This window comes from Lithobates pipiens, unplaced genomic scaffold (genome assembly GCF_037356315.1).
Source record: "Lithobates pipiens isolate NorthernLeopardFrog02 unplaced genomic scaffold, aLitPip1_a1.2 Scaffold_23, whole genome shotgun sequence".
NCBI lineage: Eukaryota > Metazoa > Chordata > Amphibia > Anura > Ranidae > Lithobates > Lithobates pipiens.
The window spans coordinates 137,881,161-137,900,136 of NW_027507785.1; the positions used below are offsets into that span (position 1 = coordinate 137,881,161).

General features: G+C 44.1%; 1 protein-coding gene across 1 annotated transcript in view; it reads right to left on the reverse strand.

Moving 5' to 3' along the window:
- Positions 1-18,976, reverse strand: part of SGSM3 (small G protein signaling modulator 3) — a 732,042-nt gene that overhangs the window by 556,193 nt on the left and 156,873 nt on the right. Inside the window, 2 exon segments of the mRNA XM_077452424.1 lie at positions 15,854-16,062; positions 16,242-16,308. Of these exon segments, the coding sequence (XP_077308550.1) occupies positions 15,854-16,062; positions 16,242-16,308 (276 nt within the window).

Below are 18,976 nucleotides of genomic sequence, written 5' to 3' on the forward strand. Positions count from 1 at the left end.
AGGGGGGGCGACAGCGTACAGGTGTGAGGGGGGGCGACAGCGTACAGGTGTGAGGGGGGGCGACAGCGTACAGGTGTGAGGGGGGGGCGACAGCGTACAGGTGTGAGGGGGGGGCGACAGCGTACAGGTGTGAGGGGGGGCGACAGCGTACAGGTGTGAGGGGGGGGGCGACAGCGTACAGGTGTGAGGGGGGGGCCAGAGCGTACAGGTGTGAGGGGGGGGCACGACAGCGTACAGGTGTGAGGGGGGGGCACGACAGCGTACAGGTGTGAGGGGGGGCGAGAGCGTACAGGTGTGAGGGGGGGGCACGACAGCGTACAGGTGTGAGGGGGGGGCACGACAGCGTACAGGTGTGAGGGGGGGGGGCACGACAGCGTACAGGTGTGAGGGGGGGGGCGACAGCGTACAGGTGTGAGGGGGGGGGGGGGGGCGACAGCCTACAGGTGTGAGGGGGGGCAATAGCCTACAGGTGTGAGGGGGGGGCGACAGCGTACAGGTGTGAGGGGGGGGCGACAGCGTACAGGTGTGAGGGGGGGGGCGACAGCGTACAGTTGTGAGGGGGGGGGGCGACAGCGTACAGGTGTGAGGGGGGGGCGACAGCGTACAGGTGTGAGGGGGGGGGCGACAGCGTACAGGTGTGAGGGGGGGGGCGACAGCGTACAGGTGTGAGGGGGGGCGACAGCGTACAGGTGTGAGGGGGGGCGACAGCGTACAGGTGTGAGGGGGGGGCGACAGCGTACAGGTGTGAGGGGGGGCGACAGCGTACAGGTGTGAGGGGGGGCGACAGCGTACAGGTGTGAGGGGGGGGCGACAGCGTACAGGTGTGAGGGGGGGGGGGGGCGACAGCGTACAGGTGTGAGGGGGGGCGACAGCGTACAGGTGTGAGGGGGGGGGCGACAGCGTACAGGTGTGAGGGGGGGGCCGGGAGCATACAGGTGTGAGGGGGGGGCCGGGAGCATACAGGTGTGAGGGGGGGCCGGGAGCATACAGGTGTGAGGGGGGGCCGGGAGCATACAGGTGTGAGGGGGGGGCCGGGAGCATACAGGTGTGAGGGGGGGGCCGGGAGCATACAGGTGTGAGGGGGGGGCCGGGAGCATACAGGTGTGAGGAGGGGGCCGGGAGCATACAGGTGTGAGGGGGGCCGGGAGCATACAGGTGTGAGGGGGGCCGGGAGCATACAGGTTTGGGGGGGCTGAGGCACTGGAGGACTTGGTGGGACAGCCATTTGGCGGGACCCTGGGGGAATGTTGGTAGTCAGGCTCGGGGGGGGGGGGGGGGGGGCGCAATTTCTCATGGCTGCCCTATTTTTTATATATATATATATATATATATATATATATATATATATATATATATATATATATATATATTGTTTATGACAAGCACAGGGTGTAAGCATGTGACTCAGAAGATATCTTACACATCTTTGCTCAATTTCACAGGGAACTGTATGTGTCGTGCACCTCTAAAGGGGGGGGCATGGGAGCTCTATTTATCAAATATTGATCTACCTGTGCTGACTGATGAAGACCGCAACATTCTGGGAAAAGATATTACTGTGGAGGAGGTGGTGGCAATCTCCTCTTTTGCTACCCGGAAATCTCCTGGTCTAAATGGTTTCCCCTCGGGGTGGTACCCATTTTGTTGAGTGTTCAAATCGGCCAGGTCGGATGGTAGACTGCCAAAAGGAGGGGGGGGGGGGGGGGGGGGAGTAACCTAGGTTGTGTGACTTCTACCGCCCTATCTTGCTGATGAAAGTGGACACAAAAATCCTGTTCCAAATTATAGCAGGGAGGTTGCAGACGGTTATACTAAAGCTTATGAATGCGGATCAAACTGGATTTATCCCAGGTAGGTGTGCTCGGATGAATATTAGGAGACCCTTTCCGAACCTTCAGGCTAGACACGACAATTTTGGGGCATGGGGGGTGGTTCCTTAGACACAAATAAGGCTTTCGACTCACTGAGTGAATTGGCCTTACCATTTTCGGCTTCTGGAGTCCTATGGGTCTGGCCCTGTTTTTATCTCCTGGGTGAAACTTTTAAACATCGACCCATTGGTGAGATTACAGGTTAATGGTATCATCTCTGAGCCTTTTCCCATTATTCGTGGGGTTAGACAGGGGTGCCCATGGTCTCCACTCCTGTTTGCCCTGGTCATAGAGCCCCTAGCGACCAAGTTGAGGTCTAGTGATACCCTCTCTGGATCTGGGTCCCTTGAGTTTAGTGGCCTTTGGGTTGATTCAGGAATTTGGGGACTTTTCTGGCTTCAGAATTAACTGGGTCAAGTCATCTAATTCCCATTGATGAACATGTAGTGGTCCCTGCTGATTGTCCCATTCCACTGTCTGGATATAATTAAATATCTAGGGATTCAGGTACAGCGCCTCATCTCTAGGTTTTTGGAGCTAAATTTGACAGAGTATAGGGGCTCTTGCAGAGGTGCAAAAATGTCAGAAGCTACCACTTACAGTGATGGGTAGAATTTAATATGATCTTTCTCCCTAAGATTTGTACATCCTTTTGAACTCGCATGTCTGTGTCAAAACAGGTCTTCCGTAAAATAGACTCTGTTGTGGTGGGATTTTTGTGGGGATCTCGAGCCCCCAGGGTGTCCATGGCCATACTGAAACTGCCCAATACAATGGGGGGGATTGACCCTTCCGGGACTTACAAGTCTTTGAAGCACAGCTGTCCTTCCTGCATTGGAGATTTTCTCCTCAAATCCCTAATGCTACGACTTTACTGGAATCTGCAGAGGCTACTTCGCAGGAGACTCTTGTGAATATGGTTTATAGGAAGGGTGTGCCGTGTAGAAGCGTGGGTTCGGCGATTGCTCTGCCTGGACAGATATTTCACATCTGCACCCAACAAACGGGAGATGGACCCCTATGGAAGTCATCTAATAAACCTCTGTGGTATAATGAAACCCTTAAGGAGTTTTTTTTAAAGAGAGGATGGGAGAGTGTGGGCTAAATATGGGGTTAAGTATCTCCACCACAAATTTCAGGAAGGTAGGCTGTGTACCTTTGCTTAGCTGAGGGAACTGTTTGGGATACCCATAACCTGGCATTTTCTATACGCCCAGCTGCGTCATGTGGCGGTGGCACAGTTCGGTATAGAGGAAGTACAGGTACAGGATACCTCGTTGGAGAGAGTCCTTGGGGAATCTGACCCGGTCAAAAGAATTTCCAGATACTATCAGAAGGTGGGTTCAGGAGACTCCAGGTTGGTCGCTAAGGCTAGGTCTCATTGGAAAATGTTTATACCAGAGTTGTCAGGGGAGTTGAGGCAGGAGGCTTTGTATACTTATCTGGGCTCTGTCATCTCTTCAAAGGATAAGACTATACAGCTTTGATGCCTCCATCAGATGTATTATACACCAGTCAAACTATTCCGTATGCACAGAAGCGACTCCGCTACATATTTATACAATATAAATCCCACATAAACTCTACCAACATATTACAATACTCCCTTCATGCACTGTTAAAGTTTTCCCGCTGCCTACTTCACTGGGAATCTGTCCAGAAAATATTCCATGACTGGTACCTCACACACCTGCTAAATTGGCTTGTATCTACCCCTCTACAACCAACACATTCTGGAGAAACTGTGGACGCTATGGATCTCCCTTGCACATATGGTGGAATTGCCCCACAGTCACTCTTTACTGGTCCAATCTCACCAAGCTCATTCTCTTGCTAATCTCGACTTCTTTCTCCTTATCGCCACAAATGGTTCTTTTGGGTCTGGATATGGACACTTGTTCCCCAGAAATCACACAGGATAATTTCCCATGTTTTTATAGCTGCCTGCTTAGCTATTGCTAGAAAGTGGAAATCCCCCCCATCTATTTCGGAAGTGATCACACTCTTCAACAACTGCCTGATAGAATTTATGTATGCCAAAGCTCCCCTACAACTCCCAAAATTTCATAATCACTGGGAGCTTTGGCTGACACCCAAAAAGCCTAAATCTCACGTGACCTACACCTGCTTTATGGCCTTAATATCCTATCCACACCCAATTTGAACACCCCCATTCGATATAATACTTTACCTTACTGTTAGCTGACTTCAAATCCATCCCACTATATACAGTAAATGCAGCAGTTTATCACTTGTTAAACTTTTTACTATAACGGTCAAGTTCATCCTTTGTACACTGTACTAATACGAATTGTTCACCTACTGTATAATTTTTTTCTTTTGCTACTTATGACGCACATTTCTGTCTGTATACTATATACTCTTTTTGAAATTTCGATAAATGGCAAGTTAAAAAAAAAAAAAATAGCAAAATGGGCTTGTAATGAGTGGCTAAAAGCATGTATTTATTGTATCAAAACAAATAAATAGTGAGTACAATGCCTCACGTGAATGACACAGCATATCAGAGTCTGTGTTCCATCTCCCAGAGCAAAAAAAACAACAATAACTTTACATTAGGATCGATGAGCATATGAGAGAAATGGAGAAGGACACTGATAAGTCCCTGGCTAAGCATTTGCAAAAAGGGACATGGGGGCAGCTTGGGGACATGACGATCAAGGGAATCTATGCCCTCAAACTGTCACCCAGAAGAGGGGATTTCAATATGGTCAGAGCTTTGGACCCACTGGGGTTAAATACTGAGCTGAATTGTCAGTTATTTTTGGAAGATTAAATACCTCCCTCCCAGTCTATTTTTACCATTTGTTATGTTAACTATGTTTACTGTATTGTGAATGCTCTTTGAGCTGCACAAGTTCTCTCCCGCTTAAGCCATATAGATAAAATGGCTTGTTCCCTTTGTGTAAAGCTGAAGGTCAAGTGTCTGTGTTAACAGATAGAACATTACACACAATGGATGAATGTTTCAATTTATGGTGTTGCTTTAAGACAAATTAGTGGACGGCCCCCTTCACAGTATTTAGGGAGACCCGGGTCGGGTGCATATCATCTTGACGAAGCTATGCTTGAACGTAAGCAAAATGTGTTGACATCACTGATACGTTACAGGAAACCTGTAGCTTATGCCCCAATGAACTTGCACCGCTAGTGGGGAAATCTCTGGAGCCCATAAACAACTGTTGTATGCATAAAGGTATAAGGTATTCTCGCGCCAAACTACGTGCCCTAAAATAAAAATAAATATAAAATTAAAATAAAAGCTATGGTTGCAGCAAAACACCGGTAGGGGTGATAACCCTCCCCAAAAAAATGATAGTAAGTATACAGAAACCTGCTGTATACAGCAAAAGGAGCATCATTTTTGGGATCTCTGTGTGAGGACGATTGGGCGGTGGATACCACAGACGAAACGATCAGCGGGATGATTCCCTGATGTGCAGATACACCTAACCCAGAATCTTCCAGCAGCGTTACTAACAGCCCATGGGGAGGACTGATGAGACTATCCATTCAGGCTCTTCACTTGCCGAGGTCTGGAACGCTATTGGAGAGTGAGGACACCGGAAGTGACGTCCGGAGTACAAGCGCGGCGCTCGTTCGTTTTTTAAACTGTACATTTTATGGCTTTTAAATGTGAGTACCCAGGACTTTGCTTACTGAATAAATAGATATTGTAATTACTTACTTCACTATTGGAGTGTTCCCCTTTCTTCCTTTTATGATAACTGCATATGCATGGTGACTGAGTGTCCAGAGAAAACTACTTATTGAGCCTATACCAGCGGATAGCAAGTGTTTATTGGAATGCTGTTTACCTTACAGCAGTAAGGTAAGGTAGTTATTGCACCTAGTGTGTGAACACAAGATTCACAGGAGCACCGGTGGAACCAGTGCCTTTTGTTTGGTCACACAGCTTATTGATTTATTTGGCACTGGATGGACTCACATTTTGCATGACTATATATAACTGTTGCTTGATACTTTAGAGCACATTCTGGATGTGAGTTTGGATTTTGATTATCAATTTTTTTGCACTGTATGCACTTTGACTAAGATACACTGGATATTATTGCACTGTACCAAATTGTATCATTTAGTTTTTACAAGTCTTACCTTTTTGTATATTCTGTGTATTTTTTTATTTTTATTCTAAAACTTTATTATATTATATAATTTTTTTTTTTTTTTAATTTATTTCTTTATTTTATTTTTATTATTTTTTCCTACCTCTATCTATTCATTGATTTTTTGATTTCACTTTAGTTTGTTATTTTATTTTTATTTTATTTAATCTTTATTTATGCTACACGCCGTTGTATTTCAATTGAATCTTTTTTGATTATTGATTCTGCACATAGCACTCGATTGGATACTGTTAGCACTGGGTTAGGTGCACAGCTTGATTTATTTCACCTGAGTGGATATACACACTGTCTGAGTCTATTAAGGCACCTAGTTTATTTATATACCATTTATTGACACTTAGGCACTGCAGCTAGTTTATTTAGCTATATTGTTATTTTTTCCTGTTTATTCGGAGCGCAACACCAACTACTTAGTAACTGTTGTATGCAGTTTGCAATGTGTTATTGAAATAAATGCCGCGCTAGAAAAACACAAAAATTACAAAAAAGCTGCAACAAAAACCATCAAATATCCCCATGGTTCAAATAAGTATTATAAAATAAGTTGCGCTAAAAATAAACTATCACGCTTAGAGTGACAGAAAATTAGGATAGCAACTATTGCAATGAGGATCGTTGAAATGTCCATATGCGCAAGGATCAAACGGTGATAAGTGCACAAAATTAATAAATTCTGAAATGAATATAGATGAACAACAAAGTCCTCCAAGGTTGCGTATTCCAATGTCCATCACCGTTCACTGAGGATAGGTTAAAATGGAGAGAGGAAGACGGAACTAATTTAGTCACTGTATAAGTGGGAACTCTTACCAGAACAGATAGGACTCCAATCGTGTAGTAACGTTAGAAAAGTAAGCCTTTAATGCTAAAAGAACGAACGGTGACATCCCAAAAATAACATATACAGACATACAAAAAAGGCAGCTAGTTAAAAAAAAAAAAAAAATGAACAAACACCAGTGTTCCGTGGTCACATGTGGCATGGTGGCGTCAGCACAAAGCACCGCCCTACACGTTTCATAATACCTTATGTCTTCCTGGGGCACGGGCGATATGCTGATCCATCACTTAAATATCAAAAAACTACACCCAAACCTCAATTTCATCTTGGGCACCATGCTATGACTCTCAGATCCGATGCAACACAAACAAGAATCAGACCTCGATCCGAAGTTCATAAAGATCACATACTGACCAACGAAGAGCCAAGGAGATAAATTTAAGTTAATGACATAATAGTAAACATAACTAGTCAGGACTCGCATATTAATAAGCCAATGTTCTTTCAGAACTTAGTAGGCTTTTATAGATGTAACAACTGTGCGGTTTGCTCTAATAATGTTATTAAAGACAGGAAAACTATACAATTTACCTCTACAAGTACTAATCATACTTTTGCCATTAAATCACTCATAACATGCTCTACCACTTGTGTCATCTATGCGCTGACCTCCCCATGTGGGCTTCAGTATGTGGGCCGTACTGTACGCCCACTGCAGGTCAGGCTGAACGAACACACAGGAAACATTAGGACATGTTTTAAGGGCCATCCTGTGTCTAGACACTATCTAGAGGTGCATCAATAAAACCCCAAGGGAACTTCAATGATGGGGATAGACAAACTTAGACTACCTTGGAGAGTCAAGCCAAAGAGGTGTGCGATTTCAAAGCTCGAAATGAGCTGGATTTATAAAGTTAGATGCCTCAGGCCCTTTGGCCTTAATGTAGATATAGAGATCAATGCTTTTATTGATAACTCTTGAGATATGGTATTATGTATTTTGAGACTACTGATTCTGTAAATGTTAGTGTCCTTACGGTTTCAATAGAGAAATTTGATGTTTGTTCCATTGTATGTATCTGGAAGAGACCTCGACCTCAATGCGACGTTCATTAATATTTTTATTCTATTGTCTTTGGTTTTTTTTAAGTTCCTTTTTTTCCCACATTTTAAGCTACTATTAAATCTGCACTTAAATAGTGCTACATACCGTATATACTCGAGTATAGGCCGACCCGAATATAAGCCGAGGCCCCCAATTTACCCCCAAAAAAACTGGCAAACTTATTGACTCGTGTATAAGCCGAGGGTGAGACATGCCTGTCCATCCCTGTGTGTGTGTCCGTCCATCCCTGTGTGTCCGTCCATCCCTGTGTGTGTGTGTGTCCATCCATCCATCCATCCCTGTGTGTGTGTGTCTCCATCCATCCATCCATCCATCCCTGTGTGTGTGTGTCTCCATCCATCCATCCATCCATCCCTGTGTGTGTGTGTCTCCATCCATCCATCCATCCCTGTGTGTGTGTGTATCCATCCATCCCTGTGTGTGTGTCTCCGTGTGTGTGTGTCTCCGTGTGTGTGTGTGTGTGTGTGTGTGTGTGTGTGTGTGTGTGTGTGTGTGTGTGTGTGTGTGTGTGTGTGTGTGTGTGTGTGTGTGTGTGTGTGTCCAGCCTACCTGTGTCCCGAGCCTTTGTCCCGAGCCTTCGTCCCGTCCCGTGCCCTCTTCGTCGGCGGCCATTGTAAAATTCAAAAGCCGCGCCTCCTCCTTCGCCTGTGATAGGCGGAACACTGAATTTCCCAGCAGCCTGTGTTCCGCCTATCACGGACGTCGTATCATCCTCGTCTGTAGTACGAGGATGAGACGACGCCCGTGATAGGCGGAACACAGGCTGCTGGGAAATTCAGTGTTCCGCCTATCACAGGCGAAGGCGGAGCCGGAGGCGCGGCTTTTGAATCATAGAATGGCCGCTGTCTGTCTGCTCGACACGCTGATCGAGCGGGCAGACAGCGATGACTCGAGTATAAGCCGAGGGGGGCACTTTCAGCCTCAAAAAAGAGGCTGAAAATCTCGGCTTATACTCGAGTATATACGGTATGTGTATATGCGATTAATTCGCATTACAAGTTCTGACCAGTTATGTTTATTTACTATTATGTCATTAACTTTATTATATTAATTTATCTCCTTGGCTCTTCGTTTGTCAGTATGCGATTGTTTTGAACTTCAGATCGAGGTCCGGTTCTTGTTTGCGTTGCATCTGAGAGTAATAACATGGCACCCAAGATGGAATTGAGGCTTGGGTGTAGCTGTTTGATATTTAAAGTGATGGATCAGCACAGCGCCCACGGAAGACGTAAGGTATTACGAAACATGAAGGGTGGTGCTTTGTGCTGACGCCACCATGCCACATGTGACCCCGGAACACAGGTGTGTGTGTGTGTGTGTTTTTTTTAACTAGCCGACTTTTTTATATTTTTGTATATGTTATTTTTCGGATGTCACCGTTCGTTCTTTTAGCATTAAAGGCTTACTTTTCTAACCTTACTACACGATTGGAGTCCCTTCGTTTTTATGCACTTGTGGCTTCGAGTTTGAGTGTGTCTTTTTACAGATTGTGTCCATCCGCCAGGCTTTTCCCGCATCTCGCTGAACCGATCGTTGTTCATCATTGAAGACACCAAGGGCTCGGCGGTATCCGAAGATATTCCTGTCCCCACAGAGGGCTCAATCTGCCTGTGCATTTGACTCTGCTCTTAAGGGTCTCCATCTGTTCTGGTAAGGGTTCCCACTTATAGTATCTGTCTTCAGATCGAGTCCTGTCTTCCTCTCTCCATTTTAACCCATCCTCAGTGTACAGTGATGGACATTGGAATACACAACCTTAGAGGACTTTGTTGTTCACCTATATTCATTTCTTAATTTATTAATTAAATTGTGTGCACTTATCACCGTTTGATCCTTGCGCATATGGACATTTGAGCGATAATCACTGCAATAGTTGTTATCCTAATTTTGTATCACTAAGCATGATAGTTTATTTTTAGCGCAACTAATTTTATAATGCAAAGTGTTATGGACTTTGATGGACTTGCCGGACAAACGGTTAGGCAAAGATACTGGCACCCATACAAACCACCCTCTATGCTGCACTCTGACGGTCAATTGTGATACAAGGTCCATGTAATCTGATACATGAGCTAGAGCTGAATTAAGATCTGATGATCCCCCTCATGACAGCCGATATGAATGCAGCATGTCCAGTGAACTCATATGGGTATGGTAAGATCAGCTTGCTCCCTTTCATATCAAATAATCTGATATTGTCAGCTACACAGATTTTTCCTGGACTTGATTTAACCTTTGCCACAGAAGTCGGATTAGCAATCTGCACGTTTTCTCTCACCAACTCTGCAATTATCCAACGATATACTAGTTTTATGATTGACTTGTAAACTGTTTTATATATTGCTATAATGCTTACATTTACTTTGCTTCTTGCACGAAGACGCCCCTGCATCTATATATTAGCCTTTATTTTAATGTCTCTTGATTAGATATACAGCACAGCTTTACATAAGACTCAGCTGTTCAATCCACTGTGTGGACCAGGGGTAATCTGCTCCTTCTGCGAGTATTCTTACCATTTTTTGCTTTGTTACTGGCCAGTTGGCAGGTCTGTTTGGGAAGCCCTGGGGCTTATGTGGACTACACACCTTGGCATTAATAACAGTGGTTTATAAAGTGATGCGGGGATCCCGATCTGTGCACTCCACATAAATATTGATGTCTGGACTTCATCATAGTAACATTGTTTTTACTGTTCTAGGACACTGTCTGATGTATACTGTGTCATTCATGCAAGTCATTATACTCACTATTTGTTTTGATACAATATTTGCTTTTAGCCACTCACTGCAAATCAATATTAAACCCTACGGCAAGGATATGCAATTAGCGGACCTCCAGCTGTTGCATAACTACAAGTCCCATGAGGAATAGCAAGACTCTGACAGCCACAAGCATGACACCCAGAGGCAGAGGCATGATGGCACTTGTAGTTTTGCAACAGCTGGAGGTCCGCCAATTGCCTATCCCTGCCCTACGGACTAAGACTGGGATGCCATTAAAGTGTGTGCGTGCATATAAAGGCAGGCTTCCCAATACTTTTGATAATATTAGTGCATTTGTTTTTAAAAAGAGCTGGATGCATTCTTGAATACACAAAATAGAACTTGTTTTTAACATTTATTAGGTAATAACACCTGAAAATGTTTATCCAGAGAATATTTGATTACCTTCTGGGGGACAGAAAGGAATTCATTTTCCCCACGCTGGAGCAAATAGGTCCATGCTTTATAGTTTTTCCTCTTCCTCAACTATGGGTACAGAATTCAGTATAAGGAGGTTTTGTATGTATTCTAGTTATTTTGTTTCTAATGGTTCAACTAGATGGACTTCCATCTGGACCTGTAATCCATCATTAAAGTGATATTAAAGTCTCGTTTTTTTTAAGTTAAAAATAAAAAACATTTCATACTTACCTGCTCTGTACAGTGCTTTTGCTGGAGCAGTCCAGATCCTCCTCTTCTGGGGTCCCTTTAAGGTGCTCCTGTCCCCTCCCTCCTGTTGAGTGCCCCCACCGCAAGCAGCTTGCTATGGGGGCACCCAAGCCGAGCCACAGATCCCTGTATCCATTCAGACAGGGAGCTGCGGCCCGGCCCCTTTCTCTACTTATTAGCTGACTGACTACGTTTTTACATCGGCATGGGGTTTAAAGTGGAACTACACTGCATCTGAGCACCACAAACCAAAAATGCTATTGAATTCATTTTTAATGTTCAGAGTAAACACACTCAACCATCTATTCATGTCCCCAGGCTTAATTTTGCTAAGAAAAAACGCCCTCTAGCATTTCTGGCTGTGGCCATCTTGAGGGCAGATGATTCATGTAGCATTTACTTCCTGGAATCTAGGGCTGCAACTAACGATTATTTTCATAATCGATTAGTTGGCCGATTATTGTTTTGATTAATCGAATAATCAGTTAATAACCTTAAAAAAAAAAATGGTAATTTTGCTGCGATTTGCATTTTTACATATTTTTTTGCCCAATCTGTGAGCAGATTAAAAACACAAATTGCAGCAAAAATGCATTATTACATGCTTTTCTGCAGATTCTGCATTGAAGTATATTGAGCCAAAAAAACAAAAAAGCACAATTACCGTATATACTCGAGTATAAGCCGAGATTTTCAGCCTCTTTTTTGAGGCTGAAAGTGCCCCCTCGGCTTATACTCGAGTCACCGCTGTCTGACTGCTCGATCAGCGTATCGAGCAGACAGACGGCGGACATTAAAATTCAAAAGCCGCGCCTCCTTCTCCGCCTCCGCCTGTGATAGGCGGAACACTGAATTTCCCAGCAGTCAGTGTTCCGCCTATCACGGACATCCGCTCATCCTCGTACTACGGACGAGGATGAGACAATGTCCGTGATAGGCGGAACACAGGCTGCTGGGAAATTGAGTGTTCCGCCTATCACAGGCGGAGGCGGAGGCGCGGCTTTTGAATTGTAGAATGGCCGCCGAGAAGAGCGGCGATCCTGGAGCGGCGATCCATCGGCACGACACGGGACGGAGGAGGCACGGGACGGAGGAGGCACGGGACGGAGGAGGCACGGGACGGAGGAGGCTCGGGACGGAGGAGGCTCGGGACGACGGCGGCTCGGGACACAGGTAGGCTGGACACACACACAAGGCTGCACGGACACACACACAGGGATGGATGGATGGACACACACACACACACACACACACACACACACAGGGATGGATGGATGGATACACACACACACACACACAGGGATGGATGGATGGATACACACACACACACACACACACACACACACACACACACACAGGGATGGATGGATGGATGGATACACACACAGGGATGGATGGACGGACACACACACAGGGATGGATGGATGGATGGACACACACACAGGGATGGATGGACGGACACACACACAGGGATGGACGGACACACAGGGATGGACAGCCATGTCTCACCCTCGGCTTATACACGAGTCAATAAGTTTTCCAGTTTTTTGGGGGTAAATTGGGGGCCTCGGCTTATATTCGGGTCGGCCTATACTCGAGTATATACGGTATGCGTTAAAAAAAAGTCCTTCTCTTTTCTAAATACGCAGCAGCTGAAAAAAATCATGGATGTGAACGTATCCCACAGAAAACCATGTAAATGAACTGTAGTGCGTTTCTGCAAAAAGCACCAAAAAACAGAGGTGTGACCCAGGCCTGAGATGTTTAGTAAAATAATAGGGTTAAAAAAACTAAAATTAGTACAAAAAGAGCAAATAGTCGCTACTGTAAGGGGTTCATTTTTTACTATGGGACAGTGAAAGTAATATTTACAGTAGCGATTTGCTCATTTTGTACTATAAAGGGCTAATTTTAGATTTTTTTTAACCCCATTATGTTAGTGGCCGATTAATCGATTATGAAAATAGTAATCGATTCATTTCATAATCGATTAGTTGTCGATTGATCGATTAGTTGTTTCAGCCCTACTGGAATCAATCTGCCCTTAGCTCATGCATGTATGCATGTGGGACTGTGTGCTTATCTGAGAGAACCCCTTCACCCCTACTTACCTCCTGTTGCCTTATGAGTTTATGTGAAAGCTCCATTAATAGCTGTACAATATTGTAATTAGAAATGTATATTTCCTTCTAACTGAAACATATTAGTAAATTAAAAGTAAATGAGTTCAACTTCAAAGCGTGGCCTTTTGTTTTCCCTGATAACATCTAACCTGGGTAGTAAACAGCCTTCTTTGACTCATCCAATCAGGCTGTGTCCAATGTACATTTACTAGGTACAGTGACCAATTAGGGAGAATTATATTAGCCACACTACAGAAAGTGGGGGGGGGGGGGGGGGGGGGATAATGCTTTGTGAGCAAGCTAACTCTCGCTGGTGTGGGAACACACAGCAGTCACCATGGGCTGACCTGAAGTGAACAGGTAATCTAACTCTATACTTGCACCTTATATTGTATTGTAAATATGGTTCTGTGAGTAATTTGTAAATATCATTTAAGCCAGGGGACCTACACTGTACATTGTGTTGTAAATACTGCCTGGTGTGTAATGTGTACATATTATGTAACCCTATAAATGTGTATTGTGAATTGAACTACCTCTTTTGTACAAAATCTCTCAGATCTAAATATGTATATGTCCATACTACTACAATGATTGAGGTGTATGCACACAATTACAAATATTAGTCAACACTCCTGAGATGCATGACAATTTGCCTAGGTCTTGAAAACCAAGTAAATGTGAAAAATGGTCAATGTTGAGTGAGAAAGTGAAATTCCATTTTAAAGGGGGTTGTAAAGGTGTAGTTAAAAAAAAAAAAACACAACATATACTTACCGCTGCTGTGCAGTTGGTTATGCACAGAGTGGCCTCTGATCCTCCTCTTCTGGGGGCTCTCTGCGGTACTCCTGGTTCCCCCTCTTCTCGAGTGCCCTGTCAGAGAAGCGCTCCCTTTGCGGACCCCCGTACAGGCGTGCTCCTGTGTTCTGCTTCTGTGTCGATTTGGACAGATCGATAGCAGCACAGCCATTGGCTCCCACTGCTGTCAATCAAATCTAATGATGCATCACCGGGGTGCAGGGCCGAGTCCTGCTTTCTGTGTCAATACACAGAAAACAGGACTCAGCCCTGACACCCGCATCATTGGATTTGATTGACAGCAGCGGGAACCAATGGCTGCATTACTTTCAATCTATTCAATCAGGATATGAGACACCAGCTAGAGCTGGTGTGCTCATCCACGGGGAGAAGAAAGCCGGGTTCAGGTAAGTAAAACGGGGGCACTGGTGGGCTGCACAACTACAGAAGGTTGTTTAACTTAATGCATAGAATGCATTAAGGTGAAAAACTACGAGTGTTTACAACCCCTTCAAGCAAGTGTGGATTTTCTAAATTGGCACTCTTCCAAATTATGTTTCCAGATCAGTATTATTTTCCTCTATAGTACTAGAATACGCCCACAAATATCATTCAGTTGGATCAAGCAATAATTATGGGTATGGACAACAAAAAAAAAAACAGGGTAGTTTTTCCTCAAAGAAACCAAGAAAAGTAGAACTCTTTTACTCTTTGTTAAAGTGTAACATTCCCCTCTAGATGATCTATGTGCATTGCAAGGATTTTGACAAACTTTGTTGCAGATTCCTACCTTTTGTTATTCTTAAGAAATCCCTGTGTGTTTGTCTGTGCCCTTGTGCACAAGTTTAATGGGAGTGGTTTAGTCAACTGCTGCACCTGCAAAGTTCTGAGGAAAATTGCTGGGCTTGCATCCCTTTAGATGAAATTTCCTGTTTGGAGTATCTTACCAAAAATTTAATTTTTGTTGCAGGAGATGCTTGAAATCTGATTTGTATCTTAGTGCAGACGTCTGGGAAATACAGTGAGCCAATCACACAAGCAGGATATGACATATCTGGTGGGCATTCCATATAAAGCACACCTCCAGGCAGCCATATTGCATTAAATTTCACACAAAATTACAGAGCTGTAGATAGTAAAAATTACCTTTCCTTTTTCAAACATTCAAATACAATATGACTTGTGTCACAATTGTATTGCTAGATTTTTTTTTAGAAGAAAAGTGGAGCTACTGCTTAATGTTTCTTTTAGATAAACCAAGCAATGAGAGTGTGCAAATGTCAATGCTAAGGCAAAATAAGTGTGTAGGTTTACAAAATATTTAGCAAAAACAAACATTTGGCAGACGGATTAAACCTACACCCCTGACCGCTATCTAATGTCTATAGGCAGACGGCAGTGTTTTTCAAATCTCTAATTGGAGAGTACTGAGGAATCATGAAGGGGAGCAATGCTAGCCTTGGATAGCTGTAGGATTAGCATGCTACAGAGTTTAATTTGATACAGACTGCTAAAGACAAGTTGACACTTTTGCTTCAAGCACTGGTGTACCTGTTGTCTCATACTATGAGGAATTCCAGCTAGTACAAGCAAGCGCAGTTTGTCAGAATGAGGGAGTGTCACATCTATCTTATCCCACGTTAGGTCTCCTACGTCATGGTTGTGGGTAAACTCTAGGTGGGCTTGCCACTTTAGCCTCTGCTGGGGGTCTTCTGTCAGTGGGATACCCAATAGCTTACTTGAATTAGGTTCTGCACCATCTGCAATATTTAACACACACACAAAGAGAAAAAAGAAAAACACAAATTAATTTATTCAGTAGACTAACAAATTTAGGGATATATCTATATCGACTTTTCATCAGATACTAGAATGACGTTTTCATCAAACCCATTTTAAGAAGAAAAAAATTAACTCAGTTTTCCCTGGTCATCGTTACCTTCTTTATCCACTCTGAATCCAAACTCATCATAGCGGAACTCTGGCTGCTCTACAGACTGCTCCTTCTGTAAATCACACAGAAAGAGGATAATTTGTATAAAGAAAACGCAATATTTGTGCAAAATTTTTCAGAACCACAAATTTGTACAGTGAGGGAAAAAAGTAATGGTCTAATTTTAATGGTAGGTTTATTTTAACAGTGAGAGAAAAAAACAAAAAAAATACAGAAAAATTCATTTCAAAAAAGGTATAAATTGATTTGTATTTTAAAGTGGTGTTGCCACCAAAATTTTTTAAAAAGTTAAAAATTCTTTAAAAAATGAAATAATTGGGAAAAAAAATATTTTTTGTTACTCATCTCTAAATACCTGTTGCTAGGGGGTCCCTCGTAGTCTGCCTTCTTCCTTGCCCGGGCTGGTGACATCACCTCCCCTTGTGCCACACAGTCATCTGGGACCTGTCACGTGTCCCAGATGACTGTGCGGCGTATAACGGTGCCCTGCGCCGCTCGTGCATGCCACAGCCGGGTGCCCACAGTAAGAATGATGGCGCCGCGAGCAGGTAAGGGGGGCTTCGTTCCCCCGCATCGCTGGACCCTGGGAAAGGCAAGTGTCCGATTATTAAAAGTCAGCAGCTGTAGTATTTGTAGCTGCTGACTTTAAATTTTTTATTTTTTTAGGGGGCACCCCACTTTAATGAGTGAAAAATATTTGACCCCTTCAAAAAAACATGGCTTAGTACTTGGTGGCAAAACCCTTGTTGGCAATCACAGAGGTCAGTCGTTTCCTGTAGCTGGCCACACATCTCAGGCAGGATTTTGCCCCACTCCTCTTTGCAGATCCTGTCTCAAGTTGTTAGGGTTTCGAGGCGGACGTTTGGAAATGCGAACCTTCAGCTCCCTTCACATTTTTTCTATGGAATTAAGGTCTGGAGACTGTCTAGGCCACTTCAGGACCTTAACCACTTGGTTCCCACACTATGTCTATTGTCGTCATGGGGTTTCGGTGGTTATATCTAAATGATGCCTGAGGCCACAGACATCATTCAGATATTGCGGTTTTCAGCCGGCGATTCCCTACACCATAAGAATGATCATATCAGCTGTTCCGCCACTTGATCGTTCTTACGGGCGGCGGGAGGGGACCCCCCCCTCCCGCCGCCCTCCGGTGCTTCTACAGACTCACCGTTTCCATCGGTGAGTCGGTCACAGGATCCGCCGGCCCCAGCAAGTAATCATAGAGATTTCCGGCGGACTAGATTGTCCCCGGAGTCTCTATGATCGTTCGGAGGCCGGGCGCGATGTTATGACGTCACGCCCCGGCCTCGGTATTCAAATTAACGGCGCCGATCTGGCTAGGAAGCCAGGATCTTTTTTTTTTTGTATTCTTCCCAGCCTAGAGGTGAGATATGGGGTCTTATTGACCCCATATTTCACTGTAAATAGGTCCGATCGTGCCATATTCCTATTACAAGGGATGTTTACATTCCTTGTAATAGGAATAAAAGTCAATTTTTTATTTTTATTTTTTTAAGTGTAAAACTAAAAAAATAAAAATTAAATTAACAATAATAAAAAAAAAAATTTAAAGCGCCCCTGTCCCCGTGAGCTCGCACACAGAAGCGAACGCATACGTAAGTCCCGCCCACATATGAAAACGTTGTTCAAACCACACATGTGAGGTATCGCCGCGAACGTTAGAGCAAGAGCAATAATTCTAGCCCTAGACCTCCTCTGAAACCCAAAATATGTAACCAGTAAAAAAATTTAAAGTGTCGCCTATGGGTATTTTTAAATACCAAAGTTTGGCGCCATTCCACGAGCGCATGCAATTTTGAAGCGTGACATGTTGGGTATCTATTTACTCGGCGTATCCTCCTCTTTTACATTATGCAAAAAGATTGGGCTAACTTTACTATTTTTTTTTTTGTTTTTTTTAAGCATGAAACAGTTTTTTTTTCTGAAAAAAACGCGTTCGAAAAATTTCTGCGCAAATACCTTGCGAGATAAAAAGTTGCAATGACCGCCATTGTATTCTCTAGGGTCTTTGCTAAAAAAACATATATAATGTTTGGGGGTTCTATGTAATTTTCTAGCAAAAAAATTAGGAATTTTACATGTAGGAGAGAAATGTCAGAATTGGCCTGGGTGCGAAGTGGTTAATGTATTTCTTCTTGAGCCACTCCTTTGTTGCCTTAACCATGTGTTTTGAGTTATTGTCATGCTGGAATACCCATCCACTACCCATTTTCAATACTCTGGCTGATGGAAGGAGGTTCTCACCCAAGATTTGACAGTATATGGCCCCGTCCATCGTCCCTTTGATGCTGTAAAGTTGTCCTGTCTCCTTAGCAGACAAAAACCCCCAAAGCATAATGTTTCCACCTCCATGTTTGATGGTGGGGATGGTGTTCTTGGGGTCATTGGCAGCATTCCTCCTCCTCTAAACACGGCAAGTTGAGTTGATGCCAAAGAGCTCGATTTTTGGTCTCCTCTGACCACAATACTTTTACCCAGTTCTCCTCTGAATCATTCAGATGTTCATTAGCAAACTTATTTGGTCTTGGGCATGGTGGAAAGATTGGAATCTGATTGATTGCTTCTGTGGACAGGTGTCTTTTATAAAAGGTAACAAGCTGAGATCAGGAGCCCTTCCATTACACTTTTTTCTTTTTTTTCCCTTTAGGCCGGGTTCACACCACAGCGATGCGGGAACGCCGCGAATCCGCGGCGTT